Source organism: Pollicipes pollicipes, unplaced genomic scaffold (assembly GCF_011947565.3).
Source record: "Pollicipes pollicipes isolate AB1234 unplaced genomic scaffold, Ppol_2.1 Scaffold_4404;HRSCAF=5182_pilon_pilon_pilon, whole genome shotgun sequence".
NCBI classification, from domain to species: domain Eukaryota; kingdom Metazoa; phylum Arthropoda; class Thecostraca; order Pollicipedomorpha; family Pollicipedidae; genus Pollicipes; species Pollicipes pollicipes.
This window is the reverse complement of record NW_023596484.1, coordinates 27,029-49,843: the sequence shown is the minus strand read 5'-3', so window position 1 is coordinate 49,843 and position 22,815 is coordinate 27,029. Positions and strand designations below refer to the sequence as shown.

At 53.3% G+C, this 22,815-nt stretch overlaps 2 protein-coding genes across 2 annotated transcripts; one reads left to right on the top strand and one right to left on the bottom strand.

The window, feature by feature from the left end:
• Positions 1-14,725: 14,725 nt before the first annotated feature.
• On the top strand, positions 14,726-17,282 carry LOC119097787 (heat shock 70 kDa protein 14). Its single transcript, XM_037220758.1, has 4 exons — positions 14,726-14,757; positions 15,579-15,815; positions 16,184-16,636; positions 17,250-17,282. Exons 1-4 carry the CDS (start codon positions 14,743-14,745, stop codon positions 17,280-17,282), a joined length of 738 nt encoding a protein of 245 aa, XP_037076653.1. The 5' UTR covers positions 14,726-14,742.
• A 774-nt stretch (positions 17,283-18,056) lies between these two features.
• Positions 18,057-22,747, bottom strand: LOC119097791 (uncharacterized protein C16orf52 homolog A). Its single transcript, XM_037220762.1, has 3 exons — positions 22,372-22,747; positions 20,507-20,719; positions 18,057-20,061 (listed from the first exon to the last, which is right to left on the bottom strand). The coding sequence occupies exons 1-3, from the start codon at positions 22,475-22,477 to the stop codon at positions 19,874-19,876; spliced, it is 507 nt and encodes a 168-aa protein (XP_037076657.1). The 5' UTR covers positions 22,478-22,747; the 3' UTR covers positions 18,057-19,873.
• Between the last annotated feature and the right edge of the window lie 68 nt (positions 22,748-22,815).

Below are 22,815 nucleotides of genomic sequence, written 5' to 3'. Positions count from 1 at the left end.
TTTAAGGCAGGTCCTTTGCAAAGGACAGGGGTCGTTACAAGCTTGATGTACAAGAATATACCGTGCGTATTGGATTAATGTTAAGGATACGTGTACCGCATTGAATTATTCAAAGACTGGAGTGACTACATTGGATGTACCTAACACTACAGCGCAGGACGTACGTGAGATTGCGATTAGTGACCCCGCACGCCGCACAATCCGCACTAGATGGGACGTGCGAGCACCACGGGCCAGTCTTTCAGCATCCGCCATTCAACGCACGTCGCACCAGCGGCGTACTCGGACGAACTTGACCCGGACCACTGACCTTGAAGGTCAAAATCGTGCTCAAAGACGGGGAACTCCATGCCACCAGAAAATTACCGGCCAGTTTTAGACTTCGCAGAGCCAGAATATTCACCACATCACAGTTGCCGAGCAGATATTTACCATCCCTTGCATAACCTTTTTACTCGGAGAACTGATAATTGCAAAATTACGCAGGCACGTGACACTTAAAGGCTTCTTGACTACAAATCATGCAGTGAGCGGGCTCGTTGTCGTGTGAGGCAGGATACGCTGAGAGACGTAAAATGAAAATGGTGTCAATGGTACCTTGCCGGCGAAGAGAGATCTCTAAGGGCCGGCCGAAAAACGGCGAGGCACCGCCTCCGAAATTTCTCCATGTGTGCAAAATGAACTCGTCCAAGCGATCACGACGCTAGCGATTTAGCCGGACAGCCAATGAGCGAGCCCTCATGGGTTCTTAATGCCGAAAAGATAATGACGCCGACGGCACGGCTGGGGCTCACTGGTGTTCCGATGTCTGGATAACACCTCCGTGGTCTAGGGGAAAGATGCTGGACTCGTAATCCAGCGGCACTGGGTACGAGTCCCAGAGTGGGCGCATTGTTTGACCCGACTGAAATGGAAGGGCCAGCTGGCAAGTGGCCAACGAGGTTCAACTCAAACCCGAGGCGGCCGTGTCGCAGCATTGTGCGGCACGTAGAACCCTCCGCATTCCTGTCTGGCCAAAGGGCGGAGGCAAAGTCAGCTGTTGAACTGGACGGCATGCTTGGGTGGTGGGTTCGGGTACACGCACCAAGCTATGCTTAGCAGGTACTCTGAATCCGAAGTCACCCATACAAACCATTTGGGATGAATTTAAAAAACACAAAAAAGCACAAAAAAACGCCGATACCTCAGAATCCGCCTCTGTCCTCGCGGGGCCGCCGTGCAGCAGACCCGGAAACGTCTGGTTGACGGCCGAAGGGTCGATGGTCCGGAGAGCGTGGCGCCAGATGTTGGTTACAGCGTCGACAGTAACGGCTGACAAAAACGCTGGCGGCGAGCTCGGCGCTTCGAAGTCAATGAGAGAAAACGGAGGGAGCCACGGCGAGGCGGCTGGCCGCAGGCAGAGCCAGGGGGCGGCGCCTACAGAGAAGAGCAAAACCAGCGCGACCGCAGCGTGGCGAGATGGAACTAGCTTGGCATGTGCCCTCGCCAGCGCACTCTTGCCGGCTCTCGGTGGACGGCGGCGACCGACCATCTTCAGTCAACACATTAATAAATTAACAGCGAATCGAAGAACAGAACAGTTGAACAGTCAAAGTCTGCCCTCTTCTGGCCGTATCTCTTCACCATCCCCCCATCCCCCAAAGTACACCCGCTTCTTCCCGTGGCGCAACCTGTCTGATCGTGACCCCGGCGCTTGGCGCGATGCCAAATCACCCCTTAGTGAACCTCAATGACGATAATCATACTTACATAAAAGTGCGATTATTTCATTACACCTGATGCTTGTTTCTATATTTTCACATGTGCAGCATTCCCCTTAAGCCATATACGCGCCACAGGCTCCATTCTTTCGTTAGCATTGCTGCGAATCATCGAACCAGGGACTTCTAACAGAACCTAGTGCTCTTCCAACTGAGCAAACCGGATATGACTTGCCTCCTCCTTGTCCTTTCCAGTTAGTTCAGCTTGCCAAGCACTGGACTCCCAATCAAATTTCCTTTGTTAAAATCCCAGCAATTCCAAGGACACAATCAGTCCTAATTAGGACTGTGACGCGTACATGGCTGAAAAGCAAACGCCATTCTCAGGATTCGACAACAGCTTACGATTGCAGGAGAGTTAAACGGCCGAAACTTTGCGAAAATACTAACACGACATTCCACTAGGCAGGCACAGTAGTCCGAACAACTACTCACCCCGTGGTGCTGATAGCTCGTCTCAATCCCTCCATGAAGGTCTACAGTTGGGGATAAAATCCTAACCTTCCCGCATCGCTAATCCTGGTGCCCTCACCTTCCGTCCCAAACTCTGGCTGCGCCCCTGGCGTGAATAGATGGCCCAGTGCGTCAGATTTCTGCCTTCTAATCTTTACTTTGCAGTTCGCACGGCAATTTCATCGTGATGGCACGTGGTTGGCGATAGTCTTCTAGACGTGTGATAGTCTCCTAGACGATAGACTGATGCGATAGATAGATGGACTGATGTGACTGATGGGCGTGAATAGTGTGTTAGATACAAGGTATCGCGAGCGGAGTTGTATACACGTGAAGTTCCCACCAAAAGCACGAGGGCTCTTGCTTGGATATCGTAAATTAAACGGCATCCCTTGAATAAGGTTTGCTGTAGCCGCTACCAGGATGAACAGGGGACACATTAAAACGGTGGACGTTGGACACTGAGGCTTGCAATGTCCTCACAGGTTTTCAGTGTTGACATTTACAAACTTAAAGTTAGGGTTAATTAAAGTCAAGTTGCCAACCAGATATTTATCAAACTCTGCATGACGTATTTCATTTGAAATGCTGATACATGGTAAAATTACGATCACATGTAATACTGCTTGGCACTGGATTACAAATCATGGATTGAGCAAGCTTGTCTTGTTTGAGGCAGGGTAAGCAGGTAGTCATAAGGACCCCGACGCCAAATGGAAGCGCCATCAACGGCTCCCCGCTGGAGAAAAGAGACGGCAAAGGTCCGGCCGAAAGCCGGCCATATATCGTTTCCAAAACTCCCATATTTTTTGCATGGACTCGTCCATGCGATCAGAACGTTGGTGGCTGATCCGTTCAGCCAGTGAGCAGGTTTTCATGACTTCCTAGTGCTGAGAAAAAAAATCACGATAAGGCATGATTTAATACCGCGCATTGAAGTCTCCCTATCAGTGACGTCATCCTACTGTCAAGGTACGATGATTTGAGAATCACCGAGAGATTTTACTTCTGGGCCGCGGCTTCGGCCGCAGCTGGCGTAAGCACGAATGTGCTTCGTTGGGGGTTGGGTGTGAGGGTGGCGGGTGTAAGGTAAAAAGCTGTTTTCGTTATATTGTATGGCATATAAAGCTGATTGATAGTACTAGAGTCGTTCATAAACGCCTGTTGGAGCTACTGATATCATTTTTGTACTGTTTTTGTGCTAAATTTTGTTGATCTAGGCAGTTTTATGCAGTGCGAGGCCCAAGGGTTTCGACATGGTTTGGGCGAAGGTTTCTGACGGGGGCTGTGCCGGCGGCAGGTGGGGGGCGAGGCGGGCCTGCGCCGGCGTACACCGTTGATGCTGACGAGGTCCGACCAGCTAGGTGTGTAACAGGTGTGAGGTAAATAGTTTTTATTGCCATTGTATGGCACTTAGAGTTGTATTGAGGTTCCAAATAGACTTGTAACTGTCTTGCATTTTTTCTTATACCAATGTTGTAGGAGCCTTGCACCCAGTTCAAGTGGTTAAGGCATCAAGGAAGTAGGAAGTTTGTACAAGTAAAGGCTCATTGTGCACCTAGTTTAGCATGCCTCTGGAAAACAGAGCTGGTTTCCAGCATGAGTTTAAAGTTTCAGTGATGTTCATGAGTGTCATCAGTGTGAATATTAGAATTGAGTGAATGTTTTGTTATCACAAAGAGGAAAACTATCTTTCATTGAAGTGGGCTCAGGTTAGATATGGCCCAAGTGTTGGGTTAACTGCCAATAAGTCATTCTAATATTTCATGTTGCACAAGTTTTGAGTTGTCTGCTATCCTCACCTCTCTTTAACACTTGCTGGGAGGCAGGTCAATTCCCCCCCCCCAAGATAGGTTGTATGTAGTAAATTTTAAACAGCACCCATGTCAAACTTAACTTAGCTTTAGACAGTTTAATAGCAGATTGGATACAATCAGAAATCAGATGCACCATGTAAGTTTGATGGCCTTTGGCAGGTCAATGTCAGGCTGTGTCTTACAGCAAAGGCAGTTTCAAGGGAATCATTCAATTTGTTGTGACAGCTGTCTGCTAGTGTTAGATAAAATCATGTGTTTCTGAGGTAGTTTCTTCAGGAAAGATGAAAATTACATGCAGGATTGTAACAAATGTGATTTACCTTGGGCCAGGAATGAAAGCCAGACTGGGGTCTGAACCAGCCTATTTTTTTCTTGAGAGTCTGCAGAATGGGTAGTTTCAGGTGCTCACTTCAGATTTATGACTAGCAAATACTGAAACATACCTCTTCCATGGACTTATTTAAGGTCAGAGTAGGTCAGTTACATAAAGTAACCAGGTTAACATTTTGCTCAGGAACACACAGCTTGGTGTAATCCTTGAGGCTCATTCAAATGCACAAACTATAACATTATATTATGATATGGGTTACCATAACCCTCTATAGGTCAAACAAGGCCACTTACCTTAAATGGACACAAGTGACTGTTTGCTTGAAATAGGTATCAAAGCTCAGGATGGCTACATGAGGAAGTATGGGGGTACTGCATGTCAATCTCAAGTTTGACCTTGTTTGACCTTATTTGACCTCAAGGTCACACTAAAAACTAATAGAGTTAGAGACATCAAAATCACAGTGTAGGTTCCAAGGAATGTCAAGTTATTTCACAAGTGAGCTGATATAGATGCCAGCCTACACTGTGACCTTGGTGTCTCCAACTCTATTAGTTTTTTAGTCTCAGGAGGTGTCAACTTGACCCTAATCTGAGTGAAGAGTATTCAAGTGGCCATGCTGGCATGTGTTAATCCATGGGATGTGCTCACTGCAACCTGCTACACCTTCATTATGTTCCAGGTATCCAAAGAAATGAAACGTAGCTCTAAATGGTTCCTGCTTACCTTTGTTGTTGCTTGCAGCCTTCTGTTTGTTTCCAGAACTGGAATGGAGGACAGGTGAGTTAAAGAATATGGCTTTCATGTACATACATATGGATACATGCACACGCACACGCGTACGCATACGCACGCGCACGCGCACGCGCACGTGCACATGCACATGCACATGCACATGCGCACGCGCACGCGCATGTGCACATGTACATGCACATGCACACGCGCACGCACACGCGCACGCACACGCGCACGCACGCGCACGCGCACGCACACGCGCACGCACACGCACACGCGCACGCGCACACACGCACACCGCACACACGCACACACGCACACACGCACACACGCACACACGCACAACACACACACACACACACACACACACACACACACACACACACACACACACACACACACACACACACACACACACACACACACACACACACACATATATATATATATATATATATATATATATATATATATATATATATATATATATATATATATATATATATATATATATATATATACAAAATGGTGGTGACCAGCACAGTAAGATAGTTGCAGAAATTAGACCGCATATGCAAAATATGAGCATGTTATGATGTGGACAGTTTCAATTGCATCAGTGCAGACCTTAAGGTGGACTGCAGAATGAAATGCATACAGATGATGGCGCTGGTCATCTCCACCGCAGGCAAACATGTAACTATAGGTATAAAGACACTGACCTCTCCCGTGATCGAGCCACACACATACTGATGGTGGTGATGAGATCACCCATGGTATAAGCTGTGTCTGTGCCTGCAGGTGACGTGGGTCATGTCCTGGCCTCCGCCCCCAGTCCTGCCCTCTCCTTCACCCCCATCCCCGATCCGCACTCTGACCCCGCCTGTGACCGGGTCTTCAGCCTGTCCGACTCGCGCCCCTTCTGGGAGGCGGCGGACGCGGTGCTGCCGGGCTGCGGCGCCTCCGGGCTGGGCGCCAGCGGCGCGCGCGCCTGCCTGCGGCGCCTCGCCGGCACGCGGCACCGGCCGGCGCACCTCGTCCTGGTCGGCGACTCGCGCGCGCGGTCGCTGTTCGAGCAGCTGTCCGCGGAGCTGGAGCTGCGGCCCGAGGGCCGTCCGGTGGCTGGAGCTGTTTCCGGACGTGGTCAACGCCTCGCACCAAGTCGTCGGCAACCCGGTGCTCTGCACCGAGGGCTTCAAGCTGTTCGACTCGACGGGCACGCGCTGGCGGAAGCTCGCCTGCAGCCTGGTGGCGGCCAGCCCCCTCATGCGCGTGGAGTTCTTCTGGCGCGCGCACGTGGACGACGCCTTTTTACACTTGCTGCGCACGCAGGCCGACAGGTGCGGCGGCGGCGGCGCCTGCCCGGACCTCGTGGTGCTGACGAACGGCTACTGGTACGCAAAGCCGTTCTTAGACCTGGAGCGCGCGCCGCTGCAGGAGCGCGTGCAGCGCTTCCTGCGCGACGTGCGGCCGCTGGTGCTGCGCGTCCGGGCGCTGACGGCCCTCACCAAGGTGGTGTGGAAGCTGGACGGGCCGGAGATGACCGAGAGCGGCGGCAAGAAGTCGCTCATCGGCGGCGTCGTCCTGACACTGAACGCCATCGTGCTGGAGCTGCTCAGCCAGGTAGGCGGTCCTCCCCCGGGGTCGTCCTGGCACTGAACGCCGTCGTGCTGGAGCTGCTCAGCCAGGTAGGTGGTCCTCTCCCGGGGTCGTCCTGGCACTGAACGCCATCGTGCTGGAGCTGCTCAGCCAGGTAGGTGGTCCTCCCCCCGGGGTCGTCCTGGCACTGAACGTCGTCGTGCTGGAGCTGCTCAGCCAGGTAGGTGGTCCTCCTCCCCCCCCCCCCTCGGGGTCGTCCTGGCACTGAGCGCCGTCGTGCTGGAGCTGCTCAACCAGGTAGGCAGCCCCCTCCCCCCGGAGCGGGTACCGAGCATCAGATCCTTGGAGGCGGTGAGAGCAGACGCGTTTGTTGTCACTGCTTCGTGTGCTACGCCAGTGGGATTATTTTAGCTTTTGTCAGAGCAGGCGAAGGTACTCCCCCCTCCCCCGCCGCCATCCCGTCTTCCATGACGTAGGCGAGCTTGAGGATGGGACCTAGGATAGCTAGCGTGGAGAACCATGACCCCCAGGAGAGTAAAAGAAACGTATTCCGGCATTTGCACCTCAGGCTGGCGGGAAAAATTCGTGTTTCCTGACAGGAAACACGTGACGGCATGCTGGATCCTCCATGTTTCCTGTCATAACCGCACGCTGGAGCTACCCTTGTCGTGTTGGCCGTTCAGTGGTTCTGATGGAGCAGATCTTGCTATGCGTCCGTGCTATCATGACTACATGCATCCTGCAGTTGGTTTGTGCTCGGTGCGCCCCGAATGCGAACCCCCGAATCCATTTTCTAGTTAACGGTTTTCTGACGTGTGCTTGGCTGCGAATGCGCGTTCCGTCGTATCCGATTCATTCATCTGCTTTTGTGCTGGCCCAGACTGCGGCGACAGGCAGATACTTCTCCGGCACCGCCCGACCCCGACCCTGACCTTGACCTTGACCTTGACCTTGACCTCGACCTCGACCTCACTGCGCCACACCCGTTTCTGAGCAATGCTGCTTTCGGAGGACAGCTGTGCACGTAAAAAGGCAGTCGCGGCAGAACATATGTAAAAAGACAGTCGCGTAAGAAGTGGGTAAACACAACCAGGGCCTGTGGTTTTGGAGCGCTCATGTGGCTGAGCCTTGTGCCGCTCCGAGCGTCATTCCCCGTCCTTGGCGCACGTGGTGTTGCGTCCACGTGTGAAACGCTAGGCCATAAACTAGATTATATGCCAAACGTAGCGCAAAGTGAGCCTCCTAGATGAGCCTCTTGCTGGCCTGTGCTGCAACGTGTCCATTGCTAAACAAAAGGCCGCACCAACTTCCTCTGCAATAGCTTCTGCATTGACGCGATGTTAGCGCGTTAAAGGTGCATTTCATGTCGGTGGTGATCTGAAAAGGAGGCCCTGTAACACATAAGACTTGAACTGATATTACGCTGTTGGCATCAAGTTGTCATACATCCTACGGTGGCAGTTTACTCGATATGGCCTCATTTGAAGACGTCATGTTATCACAGTTGTCATAGCCCTGCGCGTGCATGGCATGTTGGTGACGAGCTAATGACAAGATCGTGATATTTCATTAGATGACCCGACATGACCCTTCCCCATCCGTGTGACCCCAATTGGCAGTGAGATGTAGTGAGATGTAATGAGATGTAATACCATAAGGTGCTACGGTGCCCTCATCACGAGCTTAAACCCTGCTGAGACCTTAGACCCCAGACTTGAGAGCTGAGACCTGAGACCTGATGTCGATCTGCACGCTTCCGCTTTCAGGGCCTCCAGCTTTGGAATCGTTAAGATATTACAGTACCGCTAACGCGAGCTGCATTACGTGGCCTACTGATTCTGAAGTTTTGAAATGATTGATAACAACGTCGCTAAGTCCTGTACCTCGTCTCACCTGCGCGGGTTAAATGTGCGGGAGCCGCAGCTCAGTTTTAGAGTTGGCCCACGGTCGTTTACAGGCAGCGCTGGTTCGAGCTTGGTCACCGACCCCGCCTTGAGCTTGGTCACCGACCCCGGGTTCGAACTTGGTCACCGACCCTGGGTGCGAGCTAGGTCACCGACCTCGGGTGCGAGCTTGGTCACCGACCCCGCGTGCGGGCTTGGCCGCCGGGCAGGGCGCCGTGATGCCATGGGATAGTGAATGTCATGATGGTGCTTGTATAAGCAGCTTATCGCCATAAGATAGTTACGCCTTTGCTGACCGTGGCGAGAAGGCCATGCCTCTGCGTGGGGAAAATGACACCAAATGACCTGACATGTTGGAGGCGTCATTAATTCCCCGATATTACCACCCTTGACAACGTGAAAGGTCGTCTAGGTCAAGATCGCCTCGGGTCAGATCTGCAAACTTCCACGTCATGTGACGGCAATCTTCTTACATCTGTTTGAGATGATCGATGCCCCCAACAGCACGCGCCGCCGTGACTCTGGTATTTTCTTTCCATGCACCACCTATTACCGTGCATGTATGTGCTATTGCGCTGATGGATGCTTTTCCAGGGCCAAATTGCCGTCCTGCCCCGAAATGACAGCGCGGGTACCGCTGTCCACGCGCACGCTGCACGTCCTGATGCCCAGCCCGCCTGACCTGCTGCAGGTACCCGGTGTGCAGCCATGGACGTCCGCCCTGCCGGATACCCTGCACTTCTACCACTCGGTCTGCCTGCCGCTGGCGGCGCAGCGCGCGCTCAACACGCAGCCCGTGCGCCACGAGTGCCTCGACGAGAACCACGTGGGCGCCTCGGTGCGCGCCGCCGCGTGCGACGTCTTGCTCAGCTTCGTGTGCCGCCAGGCGCACGAGCGCCGGCCGGGGCACTGCTGTGGGGCGGCGGCGCCGGAGCTGGGCGGCTCGTCGCCGCCGCCGCCGCCGCCGCCGCCGACGCCGCGCCGGCCCGGGCTGGGGACCCGCTGACCGGTCACTCAGTCTCGGCGTACAGCGCGGGCAGGACGGCCGGCGGGCGTCGGCGCCTCCGTCCTCCCTCGCGGTTCACCACGAGTGGGATTGAGTACCCCTTGGCGGGGCTCCGCCCGAGCGCCCGCACAACCCCGGAAGGGGTCTTCGTGGAGGGCTAATGGTTGGTGGAGGGCTCCCAGGTGCAGGTAGTTTTGCCTTTTCACCCTCCGCTCTCCTTCATCTGGCAGCCCTGAAAGGGTCTTGAATGGCGGAAGAGGCTTTGATCCATACCAAAGAAGAAAAAACGGACAGGGAAACATGGGCAGGGATCGTCGGATCGACGTTAGTCACATTGTCGCCGTCGGCGACAATGTGACTAACTAATGTGCCAATGTAACTAATCGGGGGTCGTGCCTTCGACAGGTCGACCATCGTGTTCTCCTCACAAAGCTGCAGTGCTATGGCGTTGTTCACCTCACGTACCGCTGTATGCCAGCCTGTCGCCGGGGCGCCCCGGACAGCGTCAGGCGCCTTTGGGGCTGCCAGCTTTCCGCCTGTCGGTGGAGGACCACGGTCTTGTCGCGTCATGAGTTGTTATCCAGGAGTCGTCCATCGTCGTCCGTCACTGCTCGGCACAACTGCAGGAAATTGACTGTGAAAGTCAGGGTGTTTACAGGGTATTGTAATGACATTGTTTGGCAGGTGATGTTTCATATTTTTGGAAGTGTTCTGCTGTGGCGGCGTTGTTATTAAAAGGAGTTTGTCCATCGCCGTCCGTCACTGCTCGGCACAACTGCAGGAAATTGACTGTGAAAGTCAGGGTGTTTACAGGGAGTTTGTAATGACATTGTTTGGCAGGTGATGTTTCATATTTTTGGAAGTGTTCTGCTGTGGCGGCGTTGTTATTAAAAGGAGTTTGTCCATCGCCGTCCGTCACTGCTCGGCACAACTGCAGGGAATTGACTGAGAAAGTCGGGGAATTTACAGGGAGTTTGTTATGACATTGTTTGGCGTATGATGTTTTATATTTTTGGAAGTGTTCTGCTGTGGTGGCGTTGTTATTAAAATAAGTGCACGGCTGTGGTTGCGTTGTTGTTTTTTTAACTTTTGTACGGTCGATTTGTATCGAATCAAGCGATAATCCACCTCTTTGGATGACTCGTCAATAAAATGATCTAAACTGAACTACGTATGATGGACCTCAAGCCAGAGTCGTTGAAACCACGTGATAACGCTTATCGCGCCCAGGTTGATGCTGTCTGCGTGATGCTGCCTTAACGCTTTTTCAGACACAACACGAATATTTCATGCCGACATGAACATTTCGCAGTTTGCGGCAGATGCCAAACGTATGACATCCGAATGGAACACGCGTAAGCTAAGAAATATTTGTATCGCGGTGTTTTAAGATGCGAAAATTATTGTGGAAGCCTGAACCTGCTCGTAATTTTTACTTCCAGCCACATTTGTTCGATATGGTACTCAGGTCACGGCGTTGGCTAGGATGGATTCGGCCTCGGCTGTGGCTCGATGTCCTCCAACTTTCCTCGGAGTGCCCTGTCCTCACGGGCGGGCGGCCGCTCATCAGAGCACTGCCCCACCGGTCGGGCCGGGCCGGGTTGGTCTGGAATGTGAGTCCGCCGGTGCCCGGGCGGAGCCTGGTCCGGTGGTCCGGTGGTCTTGGTCCTGGTCCGTCGGTGCCTGGTCCGGCGGCTTGGTGGGTGGTGCGTCGACCTACCTAAGCCGGTCGCGGGTTGAAATTGCCGTGTTGCGTCGCCCCGGCTGGGCTTCCTCACGTCCACGAGGTTCTGATATTCCACTAGCCAGACTGTGTGGAACGTGCCGGGGCCACGTGGGCCACTTTGGAACGCCTGGTCCGGGCTCTGTATCAAAGCTACTGAGGTCAAGGCGAGAGTCGTCTCCGACTGTGTACTTGATGCTGGCTTTGGAAACACCGCGTCGACCACTGTGGTTCGCAATTGGGACATCGCAAGCGGTCCGGCCAAGCTCAGTGGGGACATCCAGGTCAGTGATCTGGGACGGTTTCATCTCCAGGGTGGCCTGGCTCGAAGAACGTTAACAGCCGCGGCTGGATTGCACATAAGCCAGCCACGGCAAAGGTGCGAGAACGGTTAGCCTGGCTTGCTGTATTGGCATCATCGCTGATAGATCCCACTTGGTGCGAATGATGAGCTCGCACTCTGAGTCAAGGTTTCCGAATCCACACCGAGGCCCCGTTTTGATAAAATAACGTGTGTCGAAAACGTAGGCGTAAATAAAAAAACAGTAGATATTCAGTCTTAAATTAACGTGTAGTAGCCAAGGCGGCTGAAACCAGCAGGCGAGCAATGGAAAATCACGAGACGCGGGGGGCCACGCGAGGCGCATGCTGGATGGAAGTCTCCAATGACGTCACGTCAACGCTGAGCAGACGTGGCGCTAAAACTGCCGGACAATCCTACTTCCTTATACCGCCTTGATCCGGCCAGATACGGCGTCGTCCTGCTTGAGCACGTGCTGCGGGTTGGGGCCGTGGGGCGTGCGTCCGTGGATCTGATTTTCTAGTGAACCTGTAATACACTGCAGCGTCTTCGAAACGACTAGGTATGTGCTTAGTCTATGTCTTTGCCTTAATATTTACGAGACAGATTGCTGTTCGTACGGTTTTATTCAGTCGTAGCTTTTGAGGGTTACATTCTAGGTGTCGCCGGCCCAGGCCTCTCTTCTTAAAACGTCCTAAATCAACTACGTCTAGCTTGTAACTCGTACAAAATGGACAGCATTGGATGAAACAGGCATTGATGAGTACCTCCTGGTACCCTCATAAAGCTACATGTGCCATAAATGACAGTAAATAACTTTTTCCCTTTTGTCTGTTGCCATTCACGTGGCTATGTGGTGCCGAGTAAAGGTGATAAGAGCTGTTCTGAAAGGGTCTGCTGCAACTTCTGATACCACTGTTGAATAATTTGCATATTAGGTGTAGTTGGTTAAGACTATCACACTTGTCACACTGCTGCTTACCATGCTATAAGTAGATAGACTAAAGTAAAGTTAAATGTTAGTGAAAAAGAAGGCTAAGCTAGAAACTCTCCTGTGCTCTTGCTGGTGTGCTGTTCTGACTGCCAAAATGATGACAACAGCTCAAACAGAGCCTATGAAATTTTACCTTTCCTGCAATATTTTCAGTACTTTTTGAGAGGGTTGTGGCATTGTCTGTTTAGTGCAGCCATGTAAGTCCAGCCTGAAAAAAAATAATCCTCTGCATTGTATGCACTTTAGTGATATGGGCTTATTGATCCAGGAATATGTCTGGCAAAATGAGATAGTGCAATGTCTAGCTGGATTTTTTCACTTTGCTTAAAAAATGTTCTGGTTAGTTATCCTGGATTTGCACAAGCAACATCATACTATATGTTGAACATCATGTTGTTCTTTGTGCCCTAAGACAGTACTTATTATATGCCAAAATAGTAGCAATTATGAATTAAATGAAGGCTCTCAGATTTATGGCTTGCATGTCCTGGAATTGTTGCATAGACAATTTATTATGCTTGACATGTTAGCATTAGGGGCAATTTACTGGTTTATTTTATACCTACAATCCATTACACAATCTGTAATGTCAGACCTGATTTTGTCTGAGAGTGAGGGGTCAAATCATCAGAGGTCAAGTGCTGGCAAACAGGTCCAATGGTTTATACTGTGTCTGACCTGTGACATATGTGCTGGCAGCAGGTATTTATTTAAAGTGATCATGCATCAATTTGACAAACATCATTATCCTGTGGAAAAAAATTGTGTAATCATTTGTAGTGAATTTCTTAAGTCAAGATCACACCAGGTCAGGTAACCATGCCTGACCACTGCCAGACACATTACTCATTATTACTATTACTCCTGGATGACCTGAGCACAAAGGTTCTTATCATTACTGTAAACCAATATCCAAGTTTAAAAGTGGTAATTATTGATAGTTTATTGCCTTATATACAATATTGCATAGTTCAATGGGGTTAGATATTACCTGAGTGGCACCTTGCCCATACCCTTTTAACACATGTTTCCAAAAGAGACAGAATCTGAAGAAAGCTACATTTGCAACTTAAATTTTAGTTTTAACCTGGATGCCCTTTTTAGCCTTTAATTTTAGGATCAAAAGAAAAACATGTCACTCATACCAGTAGTTAGTCAGCTACTTACCATGATATAAACACCACTTCTGGTTAAATTCTGTCCCTGTCTTGTAGTAAGCCTAACCTTTGGGTTGCAGGTACACATACAACTCATATCTGGAGAAATCAGTCTCAGAGAGACAGCATGCTGCTCTTGCAGCATGCTAGTGAGATGCCTGGAGCAGTTCAGTTAGATGCTGACCTGGCTTGTGTCATATGCATGGGTCATTGTGGGTTCATCAAACTGCTATGCTCATAGGCATGCTACAGTTCCACTCACCATATGGGAGCAAGTGGGAAAACATGTCATGACAAATCTCACACCCAAGGCCAAGGACCGGTTGCAGCACCTCCAAGCCGCGACGTCCGCGTGTCTGCATCTGATCAGATCGTGATCGTGATCAGATATCTGATCAGATCGTGACTGTGATCAGATATATGATGAGATCGTGATCAGATATCTGATCAGATCGTGATCGTGATCAGATATCTGATCAGATCGTGACCGTGATCAGATATATGATGAGATCGTGATCAGATATGTGATGAGATCGTGATCAGATATATGATGAGATCATGATCGTGATCAGGCATCTGATGAGATCATGATCGTGATCAGGCATCTGGTGAGATCGTGAACGTGATCAGATATCCGATGAGACCGTGATCGTGATCAGACTATCTGATCAGATCGTGACCGTGATCAGATATCCGTCCATAGTCTGTGACCCATGTCCGCTCTTATCTCCAGACGTTCGTCCCCGCCCCGGGCGTGCTGCACACGGCGACCTCGCCGCAGGAGCTGCTTATCTAGAGGAGCACCGGTGCCCTGCGGTCTGCACGCGCGGCCCGGCGACATGGCGGCGACGTTCGGGATCACATCGGGGCGACGACCATTCGATTGCCGTGAGCGCCGGCGGCCGGGTGGAGGTGCTGGCCAACCCGTCCGGCGAGCGGTCACGCCCGCCGTGGTGCGCTACATGGAGAATGAGGAGGTGAGATGCGGTGTGGGGGAAGGTGAGATGCTGTGTGTGAGGGGGTAAGATGCTGTATGGGAGGGGATGATGTCCTGTGTGGTAGGAAGTGAGATGCTGTGTGGGATGAAGCAAGATGCCATGTGGGAGGAGGCAAGATGCTGTGTGGGTGGATGTGATTTGTTGTGTTTGTGAGGGGTGTGGCTGTATGTGGAGGGGGTGGGGCTGTGTGGGGGACGGTGGTGTGGTTGTGTGGTGTGTGAGGGGTGTGGCTGTATGTGGAGGGGGTGGGGCTGTGTGGGGGACGGTGGTGTGGTTGTGTGTGTGTGTGTGTGTGTGTGTGTGTGTGTGTGTGTGTGTGTGTGTGTGTGTGTGTGTTGTGTGTGTGTGTGTGTGTGCGTGTGCGTGTGCGTGTGCGTGTGCGTGTGCGTGTGCGTGTGCGTGTGCGTGTGCGTGTGCGCGTGCGCGTGCGCGTGTGTGTGTGTGTGTAGGGGATGGGCTGTGGTTGTGTGGCTGTAAGTCGGAGGCGTGTGACTGTGTGTGAGAACAGATGAGGATGCATGGGTGGATGTGAGGCTGTAAGTCGGAGGCGTGTGACTGTGTGTGAGAACAGATGAGGATGCATGGGTGGATGTGAGGCTGTGTGAGGTGATGAGCTTGCGATGGGAGTCACGACTGTAGGCGAGTGGCCGAGAACAAGTCTGTGATGAAATAAAACCATTTGTTTAAGAGAGTGCGACTGCAAGGACACTGCACCACAAGCCACCGCATCTGTCCATGCTGCCACACTGAGGTGGGCGAGGCGCTGGCAGCTCCGCCGTAACTGGCTCTCCGGCCGCCAGGTGGTGGGCACGGCAGCCAAGCAGGGCTCGGTGCGGCACGCGGCCGTGACGGCGGCGCGCGCCCGCTGCCTGCTGTCGGCGGACGACCGCCAGGCGGCGCTGCAGTCGCGCCTCTGTCCGGCGGACGCGGAGCGCGGCTTCCTGGTGCGCCGCGAGGAGGGCGCCGAGCAGGTGCACTCGGCCACGGACGTGCTGGTCACCCTGCTGAAGCACCTGCACGACGTGGCGCAGCGACAGGTGGGGGCAGGCCCTGTTGTGCCCAGTCTCACGTACCGACGGGGCGTTTCCCCGTCTGGTGGGATTGAACCCCACAGCAACTTCGCTTCTGGGCCTCTGCCCTCCTGCTTCACACTGCCTGTTAACTCTCACAGTGTTCACTTTCTGCTCTAACCCCCCCCCCCCCCCCGGCTCTTCAACACCACCATTGCATTGTGGTCCCCGTCTTCCGCCGGGGAAGTTGGCGGGAGAGGTTCGGACGCTGAATGATCTAGTTTGTTGGTTGCATCGCCGCTTAACCTCAATAACGGCGATGCCCACACGCGGCCAGTGGAGTGCGACCTTCGGCGCCGGCAGCCCGCTGACCGCCGGCTCCCGACGACCGCCAGGTGGGCCTGGACCAGACCCAGTTCGACTCGGTGCTGGCCGTGCCGGCGTACTTCTCGGCCGACGAGCGGCGCGCGCTGCGCGAGGCGACCGAGGCGGCTGGCTTCCACGTGCGCCAGCTGGTACTAGAGCCGGTGGCGGCGCTGCTGGCGCACGGCGTCGGCCAGGCGCCGGACGAGGCCGGCGTCAGCGTGTGTCTGGTGGTGCGCGCCGGCGGCGCCACCTCCGACGCCAGCGTCCTCCGCTCGTCGTCAGGCATGTACTCGCTGCTGGAGACCGTGCACCGGGCCGACCTCGGCGGCGACGCGCTCACCGACCTCGTGGCCGACTTCCTGGCCGCCGAGTGCACGGCCAAGTGGAAGACGGACCCGCGCGAGTCGCGCAAGGCGCTCGCCAAGCTCCGCTCGGCCGCCGAGGTGGCCAAGCACGTGCTCTCGTCGATGGCGACGGGCGCAGTGCTACGTCGAGTCGCTGCTGGACGGCGTCGACTTTGGTTGTCAGGTGACGCGCGCGCGGCTGGAGAGCGTACTGGCGCCGGCGCTGCAGCAGTGGGTGGAGCTGGCGCGTGCCGCCGTCGCCGGCGCCGGCGTCGACGCCGTCGACCGGCTGGTGCTGGCCGGCGGCGCGGCGCGCGTGCCGCGCCTGCAGCGGCTGCTGGCGGCCGCCTTCCCGGCGGCGCGGCTGCTGGCGGTGCCGGCGCTGGACGAGCTGCTGGCCGAGGGCGCCGCGCGCCAGGCGGCGCTGCTCGGCCAGCAGCCGCCGGACGAGCGGCCACAGACGGTGGCCGTCGCCGCGCGGCCGCTGTTCGTCCGGTTCGGCGCGGCGGCCGGCGGGCTGCTGGCCGTGCCGGCCGGCGCTCCCGTGCCGTCCGTGCACACCGTGGAGCACGTGACCGAGGCGGCCGGACCGCTCCAGGTGATGCTGGAGGAGGGCGCGCCCGAGGGCGAGCGCACGCCGCTGGCCAAGATGACGGTGAGCCGGCCGGCCGGCGCCCGCCTGCTGGCCACGCTGGTGCTCCGCCGTCAGCAGGGGCTCAGGCTGCGGCTGGCCGACGCCCAGACCGGCCAGGCGCTCGTGGCTGACGTGCCCGCCTGCGGGTGACGTCACGGGTCGCGGCGTGGACAGTGACGCGGAGGGTGACGTCACAGTTGCGAAGGGCGAGCTAGGCGACGGCGGTGTTGGACGTCTCGGTCATTGGCGGTTGCGTCGCGGCGACGTGGCGTGGTGTCGCCGATGTTTGGTGACGTCGCGGCGGTGGAGGTGTCCGGCATGATGGAGAGGGGACTGGCAATCGGTGCACGGCACGCGGAGCCCCAGCGGCAGGCTGGCGACAGGCTTGTGCGCGGAAGAAGGCACTGCTGACTGTGTGGATGAGCGCTGATGTGGGGGGGGGGGGGGGGGGGAAATGGCCCGCTGGTCGTCGATTGGGTATTTCAGGACGTGGTGTGGACAAGCTGGCTTCGGTTGCGTGCTGTTTCGGCATGGGCGCCAGCTCCGCTGTTGTCGAGCTCCCCGCAGAAATTAAGCGCGTGGCAAAGTGTTGTAATACACAGATGTTTGACGTGGCGTGCGTCCTCCAGCGTTCGGACGTCGCGGCCTGTCCGCCGCGGTACCCACGCTCGGGGTTCGGTGTTTGCGCGCTGGAGGTACGCACCTTCGCCGCCCGCGACCCGTCCCCGGGAGCGTTTGCTGTTAAGTGTATTGTGCAAAGCGATGCAGGGGCCATCTCGCACGCGGGTGTCGCTGCACCCGGCGGGTGCCGCTACACCCGGTGGGTGTCGCTACACCCGGTGGGCGTCCGGTGGTCACTTGCGCACAATCACACAGCAGGATCCTTAGTGACCAGCTTTTGTCGAAGCTGCATCAGAACCTGGGTCAGCGTCCTATCATGTATTTCTGCGTCGCCTCTCCGCCTCTTCCAGTTTGGAGCTTCAAGACTGGTGCGAGGCGAAGCAAGGCACTTGCGAGGCAACGTACTACAAAACGGTACAAAAAGACCCTTCACAATAATGCGTTTGCCACATCAACGAGGGAGTCATGGCAACAACGTGGCCACATTCATTGGCTGGAGTCGCTGTCATTCGCAAGCATCGGAAGAAGCTGAAGACAATACACAGAGCGTGGTGTGAACGAGAACTCCTCGATGCATGCACGTGCAATGGCGCGGCTGTCGCTTCTCAAAACGCCCGGCAATGTACAACACAATAAAGTACCACCGAAATTTGAATGCGACCTTCGGTCAGCGAACACGTCCTGGCGAAAGGAGCATGTCAACAATATCGCCAGCAAATCAGGGACCTTTGAAAGACTTAAAATGGCGTGCAAACGCAAAAGAATGCGTAGACTCGAATCCATTACTGACACGGGCGCAAGCGGCGCAGCCCGGGGCGGAGGCTAATGGGGGCCTCCCCCGTCAGGTTCGAGCGCAGTGCCTACTTAGGCGCGAATAAATGCAAGTCGGAGTTTTGGTGACCATGAAAACTGATGGTTTTCATCTCAATACACGCCAACATGACGCCACACGTGAGTCAGCAGCCGTCATTTAGTAACACGTCTCTGATGACCGAGCTGGTACGTAGGATACGCAGCTGACATAATAGTTCGAGGCAACAGAACAAAATAACATACGTACGTCATCGATGCGCTAGATGCCGTACCTATAATCGTTTTTTGAGTCTGCTAGTATCTCCGAACTGCGTAGTTACCGTCAATGTGGCTGGGATCATGATAGCCCTCTCCCGTTACAGATTCTGGCCGCGCCGCTGCGGTCACATATATTATGAGACATGATATATCAAGTTCCCGCATCCCTGGTACAGAACGGCACAGAGATCGAATAACCTGATCTACAAATATCTTGATCATAATGGGCAGACACAGGCAGCGCAATCTGCTCGCCCCGAACGCTACATTCGTAAGATAAGAACAATGGCTCTCATCCAAACCCCGCCAGCGAGACGAGTCGAATTCCTACACAGAAAAACGCATGTAAACTACGTGCGCCAGCCCGCTCACCCCTCCTAGAGTCCGCTCTCGGAACTGCGAGGCTACAGAGGCGGGGGTCAGAGCCATCGCGTTCTCACCCATACCGCACCGGATAGCATGGGTGTCCGGCTTCGACAGTTGGTTTCTCGGCTCTCGACGCATAGACCACGTAGTCATTTAACTCCCACCCACCCACCACCCACCCACTTCTTAGGGAAGGGGTGGCATATGAGGTGTACAAAAGAAGTCCCTCTGCCACGAAAACCTGAAGCCTCGATGCATAGAAAGCTGCTCATTGCGGACACCAATAGTAGCCTTGTCGGCAACGCACTCCACACCTGTCGGCGTCTCGCAAAGCTCTGCTTGTGTTCCCACCAACAGGTGGCACCAGTATCCCTCGGACGCAATACCCAGCGTCAGGACCACCGATGTCTCTGGACGCAGAGGCTGCCGCTACAAGCCCAGCCCACTCCGTCAGCATCGCCGACAGAAGCAGAGGCACGAGCTGACAACAGACGCGCTGGTGATCGCAGTTTTCCTAGCATGATAGCACAGGCCACCCTGTGTTCATATCGACGCCACAGGGCACAGGTCACCCTGCGTCCATATCGACGCCACAGGGCACAGGTCGCCCTGCGTCCATATCGACGCCACAGGGCACAGGTCACCCTGCGTCCATATCGACGCCACAGAACAAAGCCGTCCATTCACCGGTGCGAGAGACAAAGTCTGCTGGCACACAGTTCGGCTATGCCCGTCACGAAGATCGACACGATGAAGAGGATGTAGGAGACGCCGACCGTGTAGCTGGGCGGCAGCTGGTAGGCCACGCTGCCGATCTCGGCCATATGGAAGCCCGCCGGCAGGATCACCGCAGCCAGACAGAGAAAAATCACTGATGGAAGAGGGCAACTAGTCAGTGCCTACTGGTCAGTGCGTAACTAGTCAGCACAGCTAGTGCTGGCAACTATTCTTTCCTTCACCACTTAAAAATTGCATGAGCCTGAAAGAGGGGCGACACGATCAAGCACGAACTAATATCTAGTCTCATGCCAAGCCAAGAGAATGAACAGGGACTAAGATCCAGCCCGGAAATGTGTAAAAGATCCTGCGAGAACCAAGATCAAGCCCAGCATCATGTCAAGGGATCCAGCCAGAACCGAGATCCAGCCTAGAACATGTTGAGATCCTGCAAGTACCAATAAACAGCTCAAGATGAAGCTGAGATCCTGATCCTGATCAAGTATTCAGGCATCTTTTTTCGCTTAAGAGTACCATCATGTAGCATGACTTTTCAGCCCGTGCAACAGTGGCTGGTGCCGGCGGGCGCGGCGCCTCACCGGCGGCGAAGCCCAGCCAGCGGGCGGCCAGCTGGAACTGGCTGCTCCAGTGGCCCAGCACCAGCGTCAGCAGCGTGCTGGAGACGCAGAGGCAGCTGCACAGCAGGCAGACCAGCGCCACCAGCCACTCGGCGCAGAGGCGCGGAACGAAGCAGACCTCGGGCCGGCCGCGCGTCGTCTGGCACGACCACAGCAAACCCAGCCGGATGCTCCCTGTGTGGACGACAGAGCAGTCTCAGTGGTTAGTGGTGAGACATGGTGGCTGGCCAGCATCAGTTCTGCACTGAGTAGAAGACAGATGTCAATGCAGAGACAGGAGTTAAAAATATCATTCTTGTGACAATGTCTTGCTTTAAAAATCAAGATTGACCATCATAACAATCATATCACCAAAGCAATAATCCCGAGGCAACTGGATATTTATCAAAATAAACCAACTTGTCACGAAACACTGCACTCATTCATACAGGCCTTCATGGAAATGGTCATTATTGACTGTTGAACACCATTCATGCACCATAATGCAATGAGGGCTTAGTGGTATTGATCTAGCCTGGCCTGCACAAGTTCCATTGAAACAATCCTGCAATATCTTAGGACAATCACAGTGAATGGTGAACAGGACAGGCTGGGCACCACAAATCATTGTCATGTGCATGCAAAAAATGGAAAAATCATCAGTGCTCCATAAGGACTTGCTTATATCCATTACAAAGTATAGGTACTGTGTGCAAACTACAGTCATAAAGTAGCAAACCATCTTTATTTTTTACATATCTTGGCTTATGCCTACATGGCAGGTTGGCACCTTAACACCTTAAAACTAGCTTTCATCAATTTAGTCTAAGCATTTGAGCTGCCTATAACTATTTTTTAACAATTTAGTCTAAACATTTAGATAGGATATATTTCAGCAATCAGAGCTTGCACTAAGCTGTGCTCAATGTCTGGACTTTGACCCATCATTCAATCAAGAAGCTTCAATTCAAGGGATTAATTTTGGGGCAAGTGTTAACTTTTTGCAAGAACTGACATGGTTTGCCTACTCTGTAACTTTACATGACCTGCAGTGAGCTCTTCCACTGTGAGCTATGCTATGAGCTATGAGCTAAGAGTCAGCTGCAGGTCACTCTGTCTATGAGCAAATGGCACTGAAGCAACTCAAACCCACCCACCTTGCCACACATAGGATGGCAGGCGGATGCTTTTACTGACTGAGCTACACAGGGGTGCACCTAAAAGAAGAAAACCTTCAGCTTCTGGGTCTTCAACACTGGGTTCAAAATTTTTTATGCCGAGTTGTTTGCCTCCAATTTCTAGGATCACAGGTCCATGTTAAGTAGTGCTCATCATATGAGCCCTGACTCTTATGGTCTGATCCTGCAATTCCAAGCAAGAGCAGATCTTGGTGGCAAAATTTTACAGATATGTAGTGCTTAGCATGACCATCTGACATAACTTGAACTATAGAGCAGCTGTTGCCACAGCCCACAGACCATACCTGTCTGGGCCAAATAGTGATCACCTAATGCAACCCAAACCTGCCCCACCACAGATGTGTGGATTGGAAGGCAGGTGTTCTAACCAACAAAGCCACAGGGATGAACTAATCCTATGATTATGATATTGAATGGTCTTGGAGAATGACCACAAAATAAAATGTGAAACACCACAACTAAAACAATTGTTTATCACTACAGCATTGCTTAACCTGTGCCTCCTGGCATGCTGAAGGTCATTAACATTCCTGCCATGTTCAGCTTTTTCCATTTACAACTAGCATTAAATGGCATACTCAGAAATCCATCGACAGTATCAAAGAAATGTGAAAAATCAGGACTTGACCCCTTTTGCACAAGTCTTACCTCCAATGTCAGACACAATCCAGTCAGGTGTAGCGATGCTCACAATAATCAAAACGTGGACGATCAGAAAAGTCGCAAATGCTACCAGACTTATCTTGTCCATCATGCACGCTATGATATATAACCTATAGTATTCCGTTCATGCCATTATTGTCATCGGAAATCTATGACCCATCTTCCCATTTTGTGCCGTTTGCTGGACTCGTCTCTGCTGCGGCTTTACTCGACTACAAATAAAGGAATTGAGCGGCACTGAAATTGGTAAGGCATGAACAGAAAACAATTTGAGCGCTTTATTTTCATAATTAAAAGGCATGTGATTTGAATTTACATTACATTCATGGAGTGTCACGCCTCTCGATCACACAACATCCGACAATCATATTTTCATCATCTTATCTTACTGATCAAGTCGTATAGTTATTTTGTACCTTGATGTGCCGA

Excerpts from the sequence above, each read along its gene's own strand:
- LOC119097787 (XM_037220758.1), top strand. Across the intron at positions 15,816-16,183 it reads ACGACGTGGCGCAGCGACAG|GTGGGCCTGGACCAGACCCA; the intron begins GTGGGGGCAGGC and ends GACGACCGCCAG. Across the intron at positions 16,637-17,249 it reads CGTCGATGGCGACGGGCGCA|GCGCTCGTGGCTGACGTGCC; the intron begins GTGCTACGTCGA and ends CAGACCGGCCAG.
- LOC119097791 (XM_037220762.1), bottom strand. The coding sequence starts at position 22,477 with ATGATGGACAAGATAAGTCTGGTAGCATTTGCGACTTTTCTGATCGTC. Across the intron at positions 20,720-22,371 it reads GATTGTGTCTGACATTGGAG|GGAGCATCCGGCTGGGTTTG; the intron begins GTAAGACTTGTG and ends TCGTCCACACAG. Across the intron at positions 20,062-20,506 it reads CTGGCTGGGCTTCGCCGCCG|TGATTTTTCTCTGTCTGGCT; the intron begins GTGAGGCGCCGC and ends CTCTTCCATCAG.